The 21,214-nt window shown below is 30.6% G+C and overlaps 1 protein-coding gene across 1 annotated transcript; it reads right to left on the reverse strand.

Annotated features, from left to right (window-relative positions):
* Positions 1–14,854: 14,854 nt before the first annotated feature.
* On the reverse strand, positions 14,855–21,174 carry LOC114412069 (phosphatidylinositol glycan anchor biosynthesis class U protein-like). The gene is made up of 14 exons (XM_028375838.1): positions 20,931–21,174; positions 20,799–20,846; positions 20,633–20,693; positions 20,498–20,530; positions 20,082–20,206; positions 19,236–19,370; positions 18,308–18,384; positions 17,928–18,190; positions 17,028–17,084; positions 16,754–16,922; positions 16,234–16,291; positions 16,076–16,161; positions 15,935–15,991; positions 14,855–15,384 (listed from the first exon to the last, which is right to left on the reverse strand). Exons 1-14 carry the CDS (start codon positions 21,070–21,072, stop codon positions 15,289–15,291), a joined length of 1,407 nt encoding a protein of 468 aa, XP_028231639.1. The 5' UTR covers positions 21,073–21,174; the 3' UTR covers positions 14,855–15,288.
* Positions 21,175–21,214: the final 40 nt, after the last annotated feature.

Here is a 21,214-nt window from a genome sequence, read left to right on the forward strand (position 1 = left end):
CTAAAAAAAAGTAAGATTCTCATCTTTTTTCATAAAAATATTTTTGTGGTAAAAAGTTAAAAACATCCTTTCTCAAAAATATTATTATTTTAAAATGAATATAAAAAAAATAAAATAAAATTCTCAACCTAATATTTTCAAAAAATTAAAAAAAGTTTCTCCCAAATCAAAGGTCTACTTAGTGGAAAGATGTACGTTTCTATTTTTCCTATAGTCTGCCACTTAATTATTATTTTTTTTGAAATGGAAGAGGGATAAACTCTAAGGAGAAAAGAAAACCAAAATTAGAGAAAAGTAATTAATTAGGTTAATATGGTCGTTTATGAGTTGCCCATGCCCCATAACCCTAGTCTACCGTATCTAGACCATGATGATCTTGTTGTTGATGACCAATCCAATGAAATGATAGATTGGTAATTTGATTGCATGGCACAATGGTGCAAAGGTGAGGTCCATAAGGAAATGAAAGAGGCTATACACAAAGTGAAGTGGCAGAAGCAGAGCAGTAAACAATGGATCAATTCCTGTGACAGAAAAAAAAGAGCTCGCGATCCGAGCAAGGATGGAACCACACTCACTATTCAGTAGTAGCCCTCACTCAACAGGGCTACAATTTCCCACACTTTATCGCTACATTTTTATTTAGGGTCCGAGTAACCAGTATTTTTAAAATATTAATATATATATATATATTATAAAGATAATAAAAAGACGTAAAAAAAATGAACCATATAATTTTATATATTCTAATAATAACTTTTTTTCTTTAAATTCCTTAAAATAATAATATCTTCAGATATGATATTGATTAATATTTATCTTTTATTTATAATAATCTTGCTAAGTATTATACTTAGAATATTGTTTGAAGAATTAAAATAAAAATTATGAATAATATAATTTTTTGTCTTTTAATATTTTTTTTTTACTTTAAGTTTTTTAAAGAGTGTACTTAGAATACTAATTACTATTCTCGTATTTGTAATCCCTTGTGTTTCGCTTGCCTTATTTAAATAAGGCTATTACAATTTATAAGTGATAAAATTCTTTATCGCTGTTTTATTTATTGATATAGCTGGATTTCATTTTTCTGGCTTTGTATTTCATTATTGGTGTACACTGTACAGAATGACACATGATTTGAATTAGAAGATAAAATAAAATGTAAAATAAAAATAAAAATAAGAGAGTGTGTTCTATATTATAGCAAAAAAACTATCCTCCTATCTGTATACTTGATATTTTTTTACTGTTTATTTCTTTAAATTTTTTTTTCTGAATTGAATTTTATTTTTTAAAAATAATTTTATATCACAATCTATATAATTTATTAGAAACTTTAAATACAATTTACATGTTCAAATATATTAATTTATTATAAATTATGATAATATAAAAACAAATATTTATCATCCGCAATATAAAACTAAAATACTAGTTTTGATTAATTTTAAATTCTTATTATTACAATTATAAATCCTCTGAAAAGTTAACAATAAATAAATCTACATATTTTAATTTTATTTAAAAATAATAATATATCATCACATTTTGTTGAAGAATTATATCGTCATTTGTGTTTTTTGAAAATCAATTTTATTCAAAATTAATTTTGTCCCCTAATTCAAACCCACACGAAAACATGTGACCATGTAATAACTCGAAGTTTTACTCACAAATAAAAAGAAAACTTCAATTCAAAAGATAAAAATATTCTCACATATAAAAAATAGTTTATTTAATAAACAAAAATTTCAAATTTTGATTGACTTCTACTTCTATCTCGTGGACATCCGTTACACCTTCTAGGGCTATAAGAGTTGGTAAATGTAACAATCTAATAACCATCAATTAGACATGACAAGAGAGCAAGGTAGAGTCCGTGGGTTTAGCTCTTTCCATCTCATCTTTGCTTTTTGCAGAGTGGGTTTGAGTGAAATTTATGAGAGATGGTAATAAATAAAAAAATTCAATCACGAGTTTGAATTCAATTACAATATCTACAAATTCTTTCCAAGTTGCACATTTTAAACGGAAGAATACTGTTTCTTATTCTTATTGGATTGAAACAGTTCTCAACATGGTCATTGCCCCTGCGTGCAATTGTTCCAGCAGCAGTGGATGTTGGATTAATAATGCTTATGAATTCAGGGCACCAACATTTTTGTTTATATATATTCTTGGTTCTTATTTATAAGATATCATCAATAATTTATTTTATCTCTTCTATATATTAATTAATTTTTACTAAAATATCATAAATTATCTCTTTCTCGCTCTAGAGACTAAAGAAGATAAATAGATTTCTAATAAAATTAAGAATAAATTTTAAAAAAACATATAATTATAAATAAATTTGATATTAATAACTAAATTAACTAATATTTTTAATAAGCTTAAATTAATTAACTATATTTTAATATTAAAGATGAAGAGAATAGTATATATACCGAGAAAGAATAAAACCAACAATAACATTATTTATAGTGTGTTTGAACAGTAAAAATCAATTCTACCTCATACCATGAAAAACTTAAAACAATTATGTGTTGCTTTACCTTTACTAGTTCACTATTAAAAATTAATTGATTATTTCTCATCATAAATCTAATGAGTAAATATTTATTTTTGTTTTTAAATTTATTAAGCGCTGACAATTAAATCCTTAAAAAATGAAAAATTAAAATTTTATCCCTAAATTTGTAAAAAAAATGTGACAAATTAATTTTAAGTTTATCATATAACTCAAATGACCAAGTCTATGTATCACTTTCAATGATGACATGATAATTGACGATTAATATGTTAAAAAGTTAACTTTTTAACTTAACAATTTATCGTCAATTTAATCTTGAACTTAACCACTGACTGACATTTTTGTCTCTAAACTTAACATGTATTGTTATTTTAGTTCCTAAAAACACTTTTAAATTTTCAATTAAGTCTCAGGTTACATGAAATTATTATCACAAACATTACCATATTCTTTCACTTTTGTTCTTTCTACAATTTAGCCATTTAAATTATATTATAAACATGAAACTAATTTATGAGTGATTATATCACAATAGTAAGTGTTAAATATAAAACATTACTAATAAGATTCTATAAGATTTCAAATCAAATATTTTACCCAAATTAAGTTATATTTTATGTGATACTAATGCGTGTAGAATGTTAGACAAATTAATTAATTAATCTATTTTATGAAATAATGTTAATAATGAAAATATAGTTTAAAAAAATTGACTCATTCTAACGATTGAGTATAACATGACATAAAAAAAGTATTGTACTATTTTTTTATATATATATTTTCAATTTTTACATAGTCATTTAAAGATTGAGTATTAGAATATATGACACATTATAAGTTAAAATATACAACTATAAAATTAAACATAAAATATAATTAACTCATTATATTATCAAATGAAAAGGTAACAACCACTTGTCATATTGGAGTATATGACCTAAAAATTAAGTTAAAAATATAATTCACTCACTATGTTAATCATGTTGGAGTATATAAAATATAAGGAAAGTTGAAAAATATTATAATTTTGTCTTAAATTTTGATTGAATAAAATGATCTATTTTATATTTTTTTTGCTTCTAATTTTCTCTTTAATTAAATAAATATACTGACTTCTACAAACAATTATTTGTTAATATTTATATGTTTACATAATCCATATTTTAATTTGATTCTTATTAAAATTAATTTATTTTTCATATATTTATTTATTTTCAATTTAGTTATGTGGTTGTTTGTGACAGTTATAACATTAGTTGTTAGAATTTTAACTTAATGAAATGTAATAAATAAATTAACAGTGATTATAAATATAAAATATATTTTTTTTTATTTTATACTTAATAATTATTTTTCATTTAATTTTTATCACCATAAATAGTTGTTATTATTGTAAACAAATGTTAAATATTATCACTGTGTCAATAATTTATATGTAGTGTAACACTTAATTAAAAATGCAAAAATGATATTAGGAACTAAAATGATAAAATGTAATTAAATTTAGAGATCAAAATATCGGTAAGTGGCTAATTTTAAGAGCTAAAATAACAATAAATTATTAAGTTTAAAAATAAAATAAAAATTAACTTTTTAATATGTGATAACTATCAATTCTCATATCATTTGAATTAATAGATAAAACAAACAATAAATCTAATTTCTCACGCTTTTATAAATTCAAAATCAAAATTTTAATTTATCTTCTAGTAAATTTAAGTACGAAAGTAGATAATTACCCCATATCCAATCCAAAACACACTATTAATCATTTTAAAAAAAGAAAAAAGAAATATTGGGGAGATGCATACATAGGGATAGGGGTGAAAGGTGAATGGTTAAAGAAAGGTGATAGGGCACGGCACAGAAAAGGGAGAATAACGTTACTGATTCCTACCCTATAAAGGAACCAATGGTTATACTTATAGCAGGAGCTAGGTAGCTAGGTAGCCAGTAAGTAGTAACATAGGCACTGGCCTCTGGGCATTACTGCTAGATCACGTGACTCGCGTAAAGTGGGCATGGTTGATGCGGACACTTGACAGAACGGAGGTCGGTGTTCGTACCATGGGAGAAGAAAGAAGCACGCAAGAATCATCGTCTTAACCCTCTGATCAAATCTGCCATAGTATCTTTGCCCCCCTTTCTCTTACGTAGCATGTTTTCTTCTTCTACATCAATTTCCTTTGCAATATTAAAGACAAAGAGTAAAACTGTGTGGGTGGGTCCAGCTGTCCATGGATTCTGAAACTCAGGCCAGTTTTTGGTGATTTGACATTTGCCCAAATATGGTCTGTCACTTGGGCTCTACACGCTCGTAACTAATACGTGGGAACCAAACACAATGCTTAATTCCACACAATTTTATTTGTTTTAGCAGTTCCATTTTAAAAAGCAGACAGTGTTTCTTCACGGGTGTTGAACTTTGTTAACATGCTTAATTCCATATTTTTGGGTGCATTCTACTTCTAGCATTGCATTCTAAATAATTAACCTAACCAAACAACACACTGAAGTCACAACATATACTGAATTTGTAAAAGAAAGATTTACGTTAAATTTCTACAAAATAAATATTATCATTAAGTTTTAAACTAAAAATTAATCTAAATATACAAAATTTTTAAGATTATCTTAGGATCTCACCAAAAAGTTAAAAATTCTAATTATAATCGTTAAAAAAACAAAAATCAAACTGACTGCTAAATTTGCAATATTTCTCCAAAACAAATATATATATATATATATATATATATATATCCTGTGCATTGTAGTCAACTCAAAGATTTCCTTCTTATATGGTGGTTAAATACGTACAGCATCAGTATACACAAGTCAGGAAAAAAATATATGCTAAAGCATCATGATATAGGTTAATTAAATCGTTTATGGGAGCCAATTATACTATTTCAATAACAGTTTACATAATATAAAGGTTTGCGGAAGTTTTTCAAACTCAATTCACCCAGTTTTGAGTTTGTTGGTCACTTGGGTTACAATTGCTAATGCATTTTTCCTAATAAATATAATAACAAAATTTCATGATACTGAAAGTCAAATTTGTTCCTTTTGTTAAGATTTGTCCAATGAAATGATAAACTAATAATTAACCAAACGTTTTCTGCTATTATTGATGGGAGAGGTGAGTGTCGCTAGGTACACTACTTAAAAGTGGTGACTGGTGCATATGTACGCAAGCTTCCTCCCTCACCTCTATACACGAATATGTATTAGGTATGTACAGTACATAAACATGTACCGATACTCCTAGGGTAACAATTTTGGAGGCTATGGAATACGACTTATATCACAACAAGAAAAAGAAAAGAAATAAGGACCACTTAGACTCAGTATCGAGTTGACCTTTGACAAAGATAAACTTGATCTAACCATCACTAAAAATTAATCAGATAAGTTTAATTCTGAAGTTTTGATTTAGACTGGGCTTGAGACGGGTTTGAAGCCTGATTCGTTAAACAAACTACCTTAACCCAAATTTCTAAGTTAAAATGTTGACTGAATTCAACATATATATAACCCAGATACAAGACCACCATAATGCACCCAAGTACAACACAACACAACGATCTTGAGTAAATTGATAGTGTCTTACTAAACAATAAACTAATATTACCCTTAAGATGCTTTGGGATCCATGTCGAACATTTAATCCATCTTAAATACTCTATAAACTAGATTTTAAACTCATGAGTTGCACGAATTTATTTAAATTATATTTTTGAATGTCATACGAACTTGTTTTAAAAAAATATTAAAAAGATTATTTTTGATATTCCTTTACTTATTTTTTTAATATGCACATAAATAAAATTATTAATTTTTAATTTATAGTAGTATATTAAATAGAAAAGTAAATATAATAAATATGAGTATTATGTTTGAGTGTTCTATATTATGGATATTATTTACCATTTAACTGATTTTTTGTGTTTATAATTAATCAATTTAAATTTATTATAGTAAAATTAATTTTTTTTAAATTGTTGAAATTGTGTGATTTTTTAATCCTTTCAAAGTTATTAATTTTAATCATATTGTTTAAATTTTAAGTTGATTAATCCCATCATGACATAATTTTCTACCTTATATGGATATTTGGTTAATAATTAAACATATATGAGCATGTTAAAGTTTAAACATTAGTTTCAGTGAACAATTAATACAAAAATAAAATACTCAAATAGTAGCAAATAGGACCTTTGCACACTTTAAGGGAATGAAGAATGAAACTACTTATTCTAAAGACTCAAATCATAGATGAAAAAACAAAAAGGAAGTCATTTTTCTTTTAAAAATAATAATGTACTCATTTTCAACCTATGTTATTAAAGAAGTAAAATAAAATACTCAAATTGTAGTATATGAGGAGGCAATTGATATTGAAAAAGTCATGTTCATAGAATTTATGAGAGAAATATCATGGGCCTCTCCAACATCACCCTAAACATTTAGGCTTCAATAAACCTGATAAATTTTATAGCACAAATTGGAGCATAATTGATAAGGTAGAACTCTGAAGATTCAAATGATGGCTGGAAATAAAAAGTCATTTTTTATTTTTTAAAAAATTCATCATACTTTATGTTATCATAGAAGAAAACAATATCAATTTATAGGAAAAAATAGGAAAAAAAGTAGTATTTAAGAACAATATAATGTAGAAACAATGTTTACCATGTAGAAGAATACAACTTTTGCTCACCTAAAAGTGATAAAAAAAACTCCAAATGTCCTCCAATTGTATAGAAGATAGAAAAGGTAGTAGAAAGACACACCCAACAATTCAACATCTTATAAAACCTGTACAAAGACTCTTCAAATGGATTTTAAATGGAGCATGTTGTTATAAAAAAAAATTCTTGTCAACATTAAATTTTTTTTTACTTACTTTTCCATAGCATTTTTTGGAAGTATCTATTTCGTTGCTCGAAATAACCATTGTTTCTTGATCTTGATCAGTGATAAGAGTATTCATTGTTCCCCTATCATTACTGGAAGTAGCCATTGCTACATGTGTGAAAGAAACTAATAGAAATAATATGCAGAATGCAAGAAAGAAATTAATTTTTGTGAATATCTTGTTCTTCATATTTATAATATTCATGTGGCATAAAAAATTATAAACGTATGGCTTAAAAAAAGTTACTGAAAAATAATGGCCACGAAGCCACCAAATAGGAAAAGGAGGAATAAACGTTCAGTTTTTTTGTTGGTATTAAATTAGTTTGATCATTTAATGAGAGTAAAAACTTTGAAATGTTATGTTAGTGTTAAATCATTTTTAAGAACTTGAATATGATTGGTTGAAGGGTCCTTTAATTACTATTAATAATAAACAATGATAATATTAAGTAGTAACATTTTATTTGTTATATAATTATTTTCAAATTAATATTTTAATATAAAAATTAAATTAAATATTTTTATATATGTCTACATATATTTGTATAATCCATTTTTAAAATTGATTATAAAATCAGCGAGTAAACAATCTATTTGTTTTGAAATGTTTAATATTTTTTTTACATTAAATTTCCGTTGAATAAAATCAATGGATTTGCATTGAATAAAATAAATGGTTTCTGTAAAAATGATTTACAAATCTAATAGTTATAAAATGTTTAACCATTTTTTTACAATTTTTTTTACCACAACCAAATCAATCACGATTGTGAAATTAGAATTTTGATCCAATGATAATATTAAATAGTAACATTTTATTTATTATATATAATTTTTAAATTAATATTTTAGTATAGAAATTAAATAATAAAATAAATCAACAAAAGTAAAAAATATATTTATTCTAAAATGTTTAATACTTTTTTATAAAAAAAACACGTTGAATAAAATAACGGACTTTTTTTTACAAAAGAATTTTGCAACAGCCAAATTAACGGCTATTGTGAAATTAGATTTTTGATCCAATGGTTAATAAATATTAAAGTATGCTAGACATTTATTCAATCAAATTAATAATTATTGTCAAATTAGAATTTTGATCCAATAGTTGACAAAGTTTCAAGCTTCTTTTAAATATAATACCAAATCAACGACCACTATCAAATTAGAATTTTGATCAAACAGTTAGCAAAGCTTCAAGTTTCCTTTATATATAGTATCAAATCAATAGTTGTTATCAAAGTAGAATTTCTATTCAATCGTTGACAAAGTTTCAAGTTTCCTTTACATATAATATATAGATACAATCAACATTAATACAAAGTTTCAAGTTTCCTTTACATATAATATATACATACAATCAACATTGATACTATCTTCATTACAAAATGACTAATGTTTATGGTTTTTTCACATGGATTAAGAATAATAATGAATAGGTTACTTATTAAAACAATTTTACCCAAATATTTTTACTTTCCATAAATGCATTACTTGTAAATATTAGATGATTAATGGTGGTTGTTGAAAAATTGATAGGTACAATATTCAAAATCATTATATTTATGTGACTTATTTGGGCAAATTTGAAAAAAAAAGTTTTAATACCTCCTTGAAAACTGAAAATATCATTTAATGTGATTTTTTAAGGCTAAAACATCAACCATTTTGAAATGAAGAACCATCCTACAAAAATTACTGTCAAATTAAGTGTTGAAGTCTTTTTATAAGTACTCAACTCATTTCTACTACAACTTTTTTTTTTGGTGAATCGGAGAGGAAACTACCCCCAAAAAATAATTAAAAATCACACGGAAAAACAACAAAACTTACATACGCTAAAATAATGTTTCATAAAAATTGAGGAACATCCTAAAAAATTCTTAATTATCTATCTAGATCTAGACCAAAATTGGCAAGCTTATCAGTTACTTGGTTACCTTTTCTAAGAGAATGGAGACAAACAAAACTTCCTCCTTGTTCCTTAAAAGCCTTGATATTTGAAACCATGCTAGAACACAGGTGAAATGAAGGGCAACCATGGTTCAAAAGTAAAATAGCCACAGAAGAATTATATTCTACCATGAATTGCTTGAACCCTCTACTTCACACAATATGGATTCCAAGCATAATAGCCCAAAGTTCTGCAATTACATTTGAACAATGGCCTATATCAATAGCAAAATAGAAGTTGACTTTACCATTAGAATCCTTGAGAACTACACTAGTAGCTACCTTCTTCATGTCTTTATTGATTGAACCATTAGTATTAAGTTTGAACTAGCCATTTGGAGGCTTACTCCAACTAATGCTTTTTTGACCTTGAACTCTAGCTTCATCGAGGGCAATAAATTTCATATAGTTCATACTTTCTGCCACTACATCAGCTTTGCCCATAATTTGGCTCGATATCACATTCGGTTGAATCTAAAAATTCTCAACTATCATTTTGTTCCGACACCACCATAAAATATCCAAGGCTACACCAAAAACCTGATTCCAAAATTCTGCTTATAACCAAAACATCAGATTTCCCATTGCTTGCCATCCATTGCCTGAAATCATTCACAAAGAAGTTAGAGGGCATATTCTAATTAACAGGTACCAGACAACTCTGGCCCTAGGACACCATCTAAAAATGTGATCTAAGATTTCAATATCTTCGCCACAGTTTCGACTAGAAGCATCAACCGTGAGATGTCTGGTTTTACGAACTTCATTAGATAAGAGAGCATTAGCTAAGATTTTCCATAATAACATCCTTATTCTTTTTGGACCCCGCCAACTTTACACCAACTTGTAATTCGTATTTTTGTTCAAATTATTAGGGTCCATGAGAGACTTAAAGGCTACTCCCATGCTAAAATTTTCGTCTATAGAGCCTTTCCAAGAAACTTGATTAGGTTTATTAGCTAACCTCAGGGGAGGAATGGATCGTATATGGTCAATGATTTCAGTATTGAGAAGAGAATTTAAATGCTGAAATTCCTACATACCATGATTATCAACATATTGAGAGACCATACTAGCATTCTGATAAGAAGGTATTGTAGTCAAGGCCAGATCTCAAAACTTACCACCAGCAGGGATCCAAGAATGGTTCCAAAACTCAATCTGATTACCATCACCAACATTCAAATACAAGTTTCAGTACACCATTTCCTAACTACTACAAATACCATTCCACAAGTTAAACCCTGCTCTATTACAATCAATAATAGGTACAATGCCATCACCACATTCATATTTTGTTCTCAGAATTTGGACCCATAAATCATCCCTATACGCACATAAGGCCCAACCTACTCTCATCATATAAAAGATGTTCACCATCCTAGTTGGCCTTAATCCGAACTCCCCAACATCTTTCGGCTGACATAGCTTTGTCCATGATACAGTATGAATATTTTGATGATTAATTATCATTGTCTCCCCAAATGAAGTGCCTACATTGCTTATATACTTCATCACAAACGGATCTATGAAGATGAGCAGATTGCATTGCATAAGAAGGAAGTGCTTGTAGGATAGATTTGACAAGCATTACACGACCAAGAAAGGATAGTTGTTTGGCTTTCCAAGAGGAAAGTCTTTGACTAACCTTAGAGAGGATGAATTAGAACATGCTTTTAGAAACTTTCTTGTGGAGGATTGGAACACCAAAGTATTTTCCCAAATCTTTAATGTGTTGGAACCCTAACTTCTGGCTCAAGTTGCTCCTCTTCTTCCACCTAACATTATGAGAGAAAAAAATCACCTATACTCATGCATCTGTTTAAGACGTAGGCATTGGAAAATGTTTATTTTCTAAAGAACTGGAAAATGACATCTAAATGAAATCATGTCTAGGAATAGAATGAGTTTGCTTAGCCTATTCATGCATCTCCATTCTTAATGCAATTTACTATTTTATCTTTGCAAAGAAATTTGGGAAAGAAAATAGATAAATTAGGCTCTTTCACTTGAAGGATCATGGTTAGAGTATCAGAGTAGATGTGGGTAAAAACTGGGATAATATTAGATAGAAAAAGATTATTAACATTACATATCAAGTAATTTGGTATGCTAGGCTCTAACATATTTGCATTTTGAATTCATCTTTCGCATTCAAAAGTTATTTATTTTTCTTATCTTCTATTTTTCTCTTTATTTCACTTACAATTTCTTATTTCTTCTACTCCGTCTATTGTTTAAAAATTGGGTTTACACCAATCTAAGTACAAACAGAGTCCCTGTAGACTCAACACTCGGACTTTTGTTTTAACTTTACTACTTGTGATAATTTGGTACACTTGCCAATGAGTTAACAATTGAAATCAATTATACCTTCCTCATTTAATGTTATATCCTTCACGCCTTGCACTGGTGACTCTGCCCTAACTGGAGGAACTATGCCAGCCTTAACCCTACCATCACCACTCACCTTCCCTCTAGGACCACCTTCTTCTCTAGACAAGCTTCGTCCTTATGACCATACTTCCCGCAACAAAAACAAATGGAGTGTAATCCTTCGTATTGCAGGCTTAGAAGGTATCCCCACACAATAATATTGGGTTAAAAGGGTTTATGCAAATCCAATTCCACACATATACTAGCAAACTAGCCTCTGACTTGGATAGTCGTCACCCTATCAATCTTTAACATCTCACCCAGTGTGGTTCCAAGCCTCCATTAAAACTGATCATCAAGCAACTCAATGGGTAAATCAGGAATTCTAATCCAAACTGGTAACCTCCTACCAATATTAGGGTTTTCCAAGAAGGACGACCGCTATCTTTGGACAAGAATATAGTGATTGAAAATGATCCAAGGACCCTTCATCAAGGCATAATTATAGTCCTCATCTAATGTAAATAGCACCCAGAAGTAATTTTTTGAAACATCTATAATCTTGATGGAACCTTTACGAGCCCAGATATTATTCAGTTTGGCTTCAACATCATATATCCTACTTGCTTCCCTAACATAGTCACCATGAGAAACCCTTTCCAAGGCTTGCACTAATCTGAAAATTCTTCGTCAGAGGCACCTCCTAGAACTGTTTTGTATCATCTTTAGAAACGGGAGGAGGAGGGATATCCTTATTAGGAGTACCTAAACGTCTTCCATCAAAAGGGGAGAAAGGAATAGCCCCTTTATGCGACAAAAGCTTGTTCTTGTACGGTTGATCCATCTCCTTAACATAACCTTCAGCCTCCTCACTCTTCTCATAAACTCCTCCTTCATCATCATTAGATTTATGTTTGACTTTTCTAGTGCTTTTAAGAAGATCATCATCTTCTTAAAAAGCCTCCTAGAAGTCCTAGTAGAGCTTTCACTCTCACACCCCATCTTCCCCATTTCTACTACATCTTAGTTACATCAAAAGAAAGTTCCACCACAAGCTCACCTTAAACAATGGTCAACGCTAACCAAACTTTAGTCAAAATAAATTAAATCACAAGCAAAAATAACTTATATGTCTTATACACAACAAATATTAAGATTTGTTTTTTGAAGGAAAAAAGTATTAAGAAAATAAAACCATAAAATTGAAACTAAACCAAATTATATTAGATAATGACTCAAAGTGAAAATTACTTTTATTTTTATTATTTCAAATCAGCTCATCAAAGGTGGAAATAGTCATATCCTTTTTGAGGAAATCATACACAGATATAAAATAAGTTATAAGAAATCAATGTTTATTATTGAATTCAACTAATTAAAAAGAAATTGATAATCATTAATCCTTATATAAAATCTAGAATAAGAGAAAGAGACTCATAATTGTCAGCTCTTCAATAATACCAACTAAGATAGAGAGATTATAGTTCTCCTTCATTATTGGGTGTTGTAGTTGAGCTGTTTTCAATTTGAGCACATTTGTTGAACATTACAGTACTAATTTGTTTATGTAGGAACTCTTCTAAACAAGCGTATCAAATTTCTATTAACGAAATGTTTTAGTTCTGTCGTGCATATTATAGCTAATATATTATTATACTCATTGCCCGAGTTGTGGTTGACAGTGGGGAAATTTCCAGTTTTCTCTGGTTATATATTTAGAGCTAAAAAAATTCTGACAAGCCCAAATCAGATTAAATCAGCTATTTTTATCATAACACAATGAAAATAAAAAAATGATCTTAATTATGTGATATCATAATTGATACAGATGTAAAAAAAAAACTTTAATTATCATGACATTATTACAAAATATTCACTAATTTTATAAATAATTAATCTTTATCTTAATCACCTTTAGTAAAATTTCTCCATTCAACTAAGTTTTTTTTTTTTTCTTCACAAGATTTGAATTTAAAATCAGGATCAAATCTAGTACCACTCAAACTAATAACTTATTAATACACATGCCGCGATTAAGTGAACTTCAACATAATTGTAAAAGCTGCACCAACACGGCTAGTTAAATGAAAGATTCCCAACTCATCCTGAACCTGTACAATAACCACTTCTTATTTTTTTACGGGTTTTTATCCGATAATTTTCCCAAACCACTCAGAATTCTTTCGTTTGTTTCAAAATGAAAATGTAAAAAATCTACCTTTTGTCTTTAACATAATGAAAAAAAAGAAGTGCCGAAGAGTTTTAATTCTTTAAATAAGTAACGTTTAGATACTAAATTATAAAATTTTACTGGAAAAATAATTGTTCATATTTTTCTGTTCAATCACTTACTTGCCAACGGCAAAATCACTAACCAGGTAAAGTTACTTTATAGTTTATCCACGCCTGATTTTGTCATTTATTTGTAACGTGTTACACATGGAGTTATCCTCTTTCTAATCACATCACCCTGGTTTTTTGTCTGGCAAACATTGCATCACATTTGGAGGCATATCGTGTTATTTAAATTCCATTTATACCAATATGGAATGCACATTTTTTGGCTTCACACCCAAGTTCTTGTTTTTTTCACTTGTTTGTTACGGGTCCAAAAGGTAAATAGGACAGAAACGTCGTTGACCTATGCTGTCCAACACCTCTCTCAATTGTGCATGTGAAAGCCTTACATGTAGTAGGGAGAAGGCGCGTTTTACGGGTGTTTGTTCTTGCATACGACAAGCCCAATTGCTTTATCACAACTACTAGTGAACTTGTAAGAATGTTCATAGACAAAGTAACACGTGAAATGCACTGCACAAGCTGATCAGTGAAGAGACTAAAGTAGGTGAAGGAGTGAGGACCACAGCTAAAGGAACGTCAGAATCAAGCATTGGTCAGCAATAAAAATGGATTCAAAGGAAAGTGATGCAACAATAAAGCGGTGTTAGTGTTAGCGGGTCAACGTAAACCCAAGCTGATTACTCAAAAAACCTTGCTTAATATCACACTACAGTAATCCAAAACCATGATTGAGCATGCGCATAAATACAGAAAGAGGTACATCAATAATGTAAGATATGCTCGAGTTTTTGGTGTCATTAAGTATGGTTCATTCCGATAGGCACGCTACAGATATTTCGACCAACAAGACAACAAGTGCAGTATAAAATAGATGAAGAATGAGCCGCATTCAACTAGAATTTGAAGAATGAAGTCATTGAAACTTCTTAAAAGGTACATCAAGGACAAAAGAGATCTAAGAACCACAGTAAAATATCATGATTGCTCATCCTTTATAAAATACTGTAAGTGGGGCATTCAGCATCAAGATTGCAGAGCCTTGTGTCCATTTACAATCACGGTGAAAAATGCTTGCATCCAAAGAAATGCACATATTTGATAAAGGAATTGAAAGACAGCACAACAATGGATCGTGGAACCAAGATGTCCACATGAAGCTCAGGGATACCATGGACACATAAAAGCATACTTCCAAGTTCTCAAGATTTGATGTGTTGAAGCTTTGCAATATATAGCTTTGTAAGCTTTCTGTCATGATTGAGCATGGCACTAACACTCTCAACCACCAGAATGATCTGCCATATGAGAAGTAAGAAGCATACATAAGTTTACAGGATGACAACATTATGAATCATTTAATTTTGATACAACTTGTCAACTTCAAACCAATTGACTCAAGTTTTAAGATAAATGCATTTTCAATGGCAATGAATTACTCCACTAGAGTGAGATGAGTTGCGGTACTTGATATCTTAGCTGTGTCAAATCAGGGAGATTGTTAATAGAACAAAACAAGATTCTTGAGGTGCCAGTGGTGTAGTTGAGTTAGTTTAGATGTATGGAAAGTGAAAAGGGTTTGTCAATACTTACAACTCCCTTCCTCTGCCCCCCCCCCCCCCCCCAAGTTCCCTACTACGGGGCCCTTGATTGTGTCCCAGATATATGCTAGGACCAGTGTTCATGAGGTTGCATCAGTCTTTGGTGGCTCACAATATAACGCATAAACAAGAAAATACAAATAACTTCTATTGATCGGCTAGAAAGACTTGTGATGATAAAAGATAAAGCAACAATGATTAACACAAGGAGGAAAGAAGGAAATATCAGTGAGTAGAGATAATGCACCTGCAAGCACGCATAAGCAATTGCAGTCGCAAAGTAAAAATTTGCATTTCCAGTACCCTGCCCATTTTATTACAGGTGAGGAACTGAGGATAACAACATAATAATCTATTTGAAAGGGTAGAACACCACAAAATTCCATACCCTCCATATCCATAGATTGTGCATCACAGGGCTAAGAAGTGAAACCCCAACATAGCCAGAAAACAGGAAGAATGAAAACTGCATATCTGAAAATCAAGGAAGTTGATTATTCAAGACATTATGCTCAATATAAAAGGTCAATAAGAAAGAGAAGTAACCTTTGAGTTCATATGCAAATAACCCAAGTAAACCCAAATACAGAGCTGAATCACCAACCTAGTTAAAAAAATAGTTACAGGGATCAATCAGATTGCAACATGATGCAAATTCACACAAAATAAACACAAAACTGATGGACTTTTTATGTATATAGATACATAGATGGATCAATCAGGTACCTATATGATGCAAATTCACACATCATTGATGGACTTTTTATATTCTCAAATTTGCAACTCCATATTTACAACTAAATTGATAGGTTTTTCCCTTCTAAGTGTGTATATGTGAATGTGCAAAGTGGGTAACATACTATTTTCATAATTTCTATTTTGGATTATAATCATTCAATGTCATGCATTGAACATTTAACAGGCTAACAACATCTCTACCATTCTAAATTTTAAAAATATTTTCAGTAACATTCAGTGAGATCATCATGATTAAATTCTAAGAGCTAATTTGAGTCTAGGTAAAAAAAAATAAAAATAGAAACTAATGAAAAAGTAAACAACTTACTGAAGGATAAGACTTCAACATAGAAGATATCACAATATATACAAAAGCTAGAAAGCACGGCCGGTGATTAAGCCGTAAGGCTAATGGTGCTATCATCAATAGAATATTCCCATGAAATACTATCAGGAAGAAATTTCTGAAAAAATCAAAAACTTCTGCAAAGAAGTACCTGTATGCAAATAGCATAAGAACGAAATAAGTGCCAAAGTCATGAGAGGAATAAAACATTCAAGTGTACACAAAAAGTGGCAGTTTCCCTTACTATAGAACATACCACAAAACACCAATGTTTGGAGACAGATCTTGTGTGGTAAGAATAAAGCCATAGGTTCTGCACAAACAACCTGGAAGTTTAGTTAAAAGATGTTCAAAAACTAACCATTCCCATGAAGGAAGAGATTGTGACAGTTGACATTCAACAGTTCTTGATAATAATATTAACGAAAAGAGAATAAAAGAAAAATAATACAATTTTCATAATCACAATCAATGTTCTTCAACAGGGCAAGTACAGTAAAACCTACCTCCTTCAACACATGGTAAATGCATTAATTATCATCACACTAAATACATCCAGAATCAATAGATACAAGTGTACAACACTGATGTTGAAAAACATGCATAATACATTTTGGATAATAGAAGAAAATATCATGCATAATATACACCGTAGCAGTAAACTGGGAAATGAATGATTTGACTTCCCAAACTGCATATTGGTTTTTACTTCAAAATTTCACACTAACAGTAACTAACTACCGGCATTATATGAACAGATAACAGTAATGTCCCTGAAATTTTCCAAATCTTAAGAGTCCACAAGGTAGCAAATGTTTTTATAAAACTCCTAAATGACTCTATAGTCCAAAATGAACAGGAGTTACAACAACCCAGTACTTTTGTAATTGCTTTGGAGTAATCATAATGGTGTACAACTATTTTCACATGATATTCCATAGATCTTTATTGACTCTTGAAAAAGCTTCCCCAGTCTTTACTCTTCACTTGACTCGCTAACAACAAAGCACAATTTTGCAGCTACCATAATCACAAGCTTTCAAAATGACCATAAAGAAACCTCTGGACACAATATATAAACAAATATGCAGATATGTTTCAGTGCTTGCAAAATTGTTGTCAGAAATGAATATTAGTAATAGTATTTAAACAAAACCTTTTGAACAACTCATGTAGACCACCATACTGTTGGACACATATGCCACAAAGGACCAAGACGTAGGATGACCACAGCAAAGTCCAGAACAAAAAAAACACCACTGGCCTCCATGAGAATACATTTGCCACCTTTAGCTGATTCTTTGCTTCCTCTTCTGAACAACTATCACTTGGGGTAGAGTTGCCAACTTCAAGGTTTTTCCTTTGACAGAATAATTTCCTAGGAGGAGCATCAGGACCATATCCCAATAGCAATATCACCTGGAAAAGAGGATAATATATGTATTTACTGGTAGATAAAATGTAAATTAAAGACGAGCACAAAGTTTTGCAGATTATGTTGAAAATGCTATACAATGGGTTTGAGCAACACCATACTGGGATAATAAGGATTGCAGGGTACAGAGACAAGTGTGTAGCCATGACCCACCCAAAAGCTGCCAGCGGAGCTAGTCCTGTTGTACATCAGTACAGTTTCAACATTAGATATATTGAGCTGTTGTTGTCTTAATCACTTAATTACGCAATTTCTTCACGAGTTCTCACTAGCATTTCCAAAATCTAATATGCTTGCTGCTAAGTATAGCAATAGGAAAACAGATGGATGAAGACTTGTAAATTCAATGGCAATGACTACAAATTAACACGCATGATATAGAAAACATGAAAAAAAAAGTTAAACATGATGGATATTGAACATCAAATTTGATATCAGACACGAGGCTCAAGCACATAAAGCAGAGGAATTCTTCTGAAACATAGTCTGAAAGTCAGCTAACATAATGGCAAAAGGAATATCAGACATCAAGTTTGATAGAAAACACACAAGAAACAATGATTGGTGGGGGGACTTGCTCCTTAAATTTGCCTAGGATGTTCAGTCTTTAGTACATTTCTCATGCATTATTGGTTTTTCATCACTAAACTGAAAAACAAAACAAATTTCTTTCTATTCAACACAGCCTAAGACCAAGAAATGTTCCCAGGTACACAGAAAAAGAGTAGAAATAAAAACCATCAGAAAAATTGTTTATCAAAGTCTATTTGTATAAAAGCAATCCTTCAGCTAAAAAGTGAGATTCCCACTGTCACTTCTCATCAGAACTTCCAGAAGAAAGAAAAACTGACTGTTCTTTTCAGCACACAACACCAAGCCATTTTCATTTTTTTCAATATTAGAGAGAAAATAAATCTTAACCAGAAAACAATCAACAAATATCAATGAAACTTGATAGGAGTGAGTCAGCAGAATCAGTGAAATATCTAAAATTCAGAAATTAAAAACCAAAGGTTATTAGCTGCTTACGTGAACATGCTCCATAGAGTGATAACACAACCATCAAGTTCTCAATTGCAGATGTGGATAGACCAACGCATGCCACTATTGTGAAAGGATTCCATAAGTATACAAGAGCAGCAAAATCTCCTGAAGGGAGACGCTCTGGAAAAATGAAGATACTATCAAAAGGGATGAAAACAAATTTCAAAAAAGATCCTCATCCTGAAGGGACAATAATTGCAAATATCCTGTTTCCTTCTCAGCAATTCAATCAAACACATTTTCTTTTTCTGGAAAGAGTGCTAGATATAAAAGTATCATGCTTTTTATCATCCAAACATGAGACTGACACAGCCTTCATCATCCATTTGTTCACAGATACCACACAGACATGTAATTTTATCCATAAGTTTCAACTCTGTAGATAGAACTACAGATTAATCCTTTTTCAATAAATAAATATATTCAGACTCTGATGTTGAAACCCTAAATAATGATCAATAATGAGATTCATTTCCTATCCTTTTCTTCCACTTCTAATACACTATCCTGAAAAAGGGAAGAAAAGCAAAGCCAAGAGTCAAAAAGGGGCACTCCTACTTCCATATCTAATTGTTAATACTAGTCAGTAATCTTCATGCAAGTACCATGCTATGATTATCTAATAATACAGCATGCACGAAATTATATATATTAAAAAAAAAACCTCTCTTGGAAGTTACAATATATCTTGCAAAGGGTCTTCAAAGTTCAAACTTATACACTAATTTTATTATCACTTTAAAATAACAAATAAAAATTGGAGAAGCACACCCTACCATAATCATCTGAAATTTAAACAGAAGGGTCACACTTGTAGCACATGCTAACAACCTGAATTCTCTGACAAATTATGAAGGCCAAGGGATTGCAAGCTTGAACTGCATGCCACCTTGAGTTTTTCACCAGCAGCACAAATAAGCATTGCACTGACCACATCTGCAATCACAAAAACCAAACTATATCCGGAAATGAGATGATTAATTACTGTTTAACTACCTAGTAAGCAATATACACCAGGAGGAAAACAAGGGTGAGGAACTACATATACAAGATACAATGGCAATCGGCGTTACATGTAAAGATCTTATCATTTCTTTTTTTGTTGGTGCTACTACACGCATGTTTTCTCGTCAACAACGACGGATATTACTATTGAGCAAGGGAGATCACAGCAATTATGATTCATAAGCTATGGAAATAAACAAATGAATAGATACTAATTATATGTAAACGGCGAAGAAAGTTACCTGCATAAAAGATGATCAGGTTGTCCTTCAATTCTGTAGCATCAACAAAGTATTCAAAGTCATTATACCATAGGAATTTCAAACTCATTGAAATTAAGCAACGAAACAAAAGCTGATACAATTGACAGCAGTTACCTTTTAACTGTGAGCGGACCGAGAAGTGTCAATAACAAAGGGGAACCATGGTACATTGATCCTGGCAACACGAACAAGAGCCTGAGATTCTATTACATAACACAAAATAATACTAGTAATCGATTAATGAACAAATCTGAGAAAAAAGTGAAGTGAAGTGAAAAACCGGCATAGGGTGACACCGACGACTGCTTCAGCCAGTAACCCTCGGCAACTGCGAAAAGAGAAGTTAAACTTGAGCACAAATCATTCATGTAGGAATTGAATATATGTGAATAGTTGGGGAAGAAGAGCATACGGCGACGGAGGCTGGTGAGGGGGGTGGAGACTTCGGGGCGAGAAGAGAGGTTGAGGTTTTTGGGAAAGTAGAGTAGAATGAGCCTCAAAACAATGGAACCAAGAACGCAAGTCCAGAACCATTGCACCTTCTTCTTCTTCATCGTCTTCGTCTTCAGATCGGAACCGCTTCGCTTGCCTCTGCCTCTGTGTTTTTCAGAAGAGGAGGGAAGACTACCATACGAAACGACTTCTACTACTGTCGTTCTGGTTCTTCTTTTTTTTTTTTTTAAGGTTAAATAACCT

The sequence above is a fragment of the Glycine soja genome, chromosome 5 (genome assembly GCF_004193775.1).
Source record: "Glycine soja cultivar W05 chromosome 5, ASM419377v2, whole genome shotgun sequence".
Lineage (NCBI taxonomy): Eukaryota > Viridiplantae > Streptophyta > Magnoliopsida > Fabales > Fabaceae > Glycine > Glycine soja.

Bases quoted from the DNA above. Each gene is read 5' to 3' on its own strand.
- LOC114412069 (XM_028375838.1), bottom strand. From the start codon at position 21,072: ATGAAGAAGAAGAAGGTGCAATGGTTCTGGACTTGCGTTCTTGGTTCC. The intron at 20,694-20,798 runs GTTTTTCACTTC...TCGTGTTGCCAG, and splicing joins GTCGGTGTCACCCTATGCCG to GATCAATGTACCATGGTTCC. The intron at 15,992-16,075 runs GTATGGAATTTT...TAAAATGGGCAG, and splicing joins ACAATCTATGGATATGGAGG to GGTACTGGAAATGCAAATTT.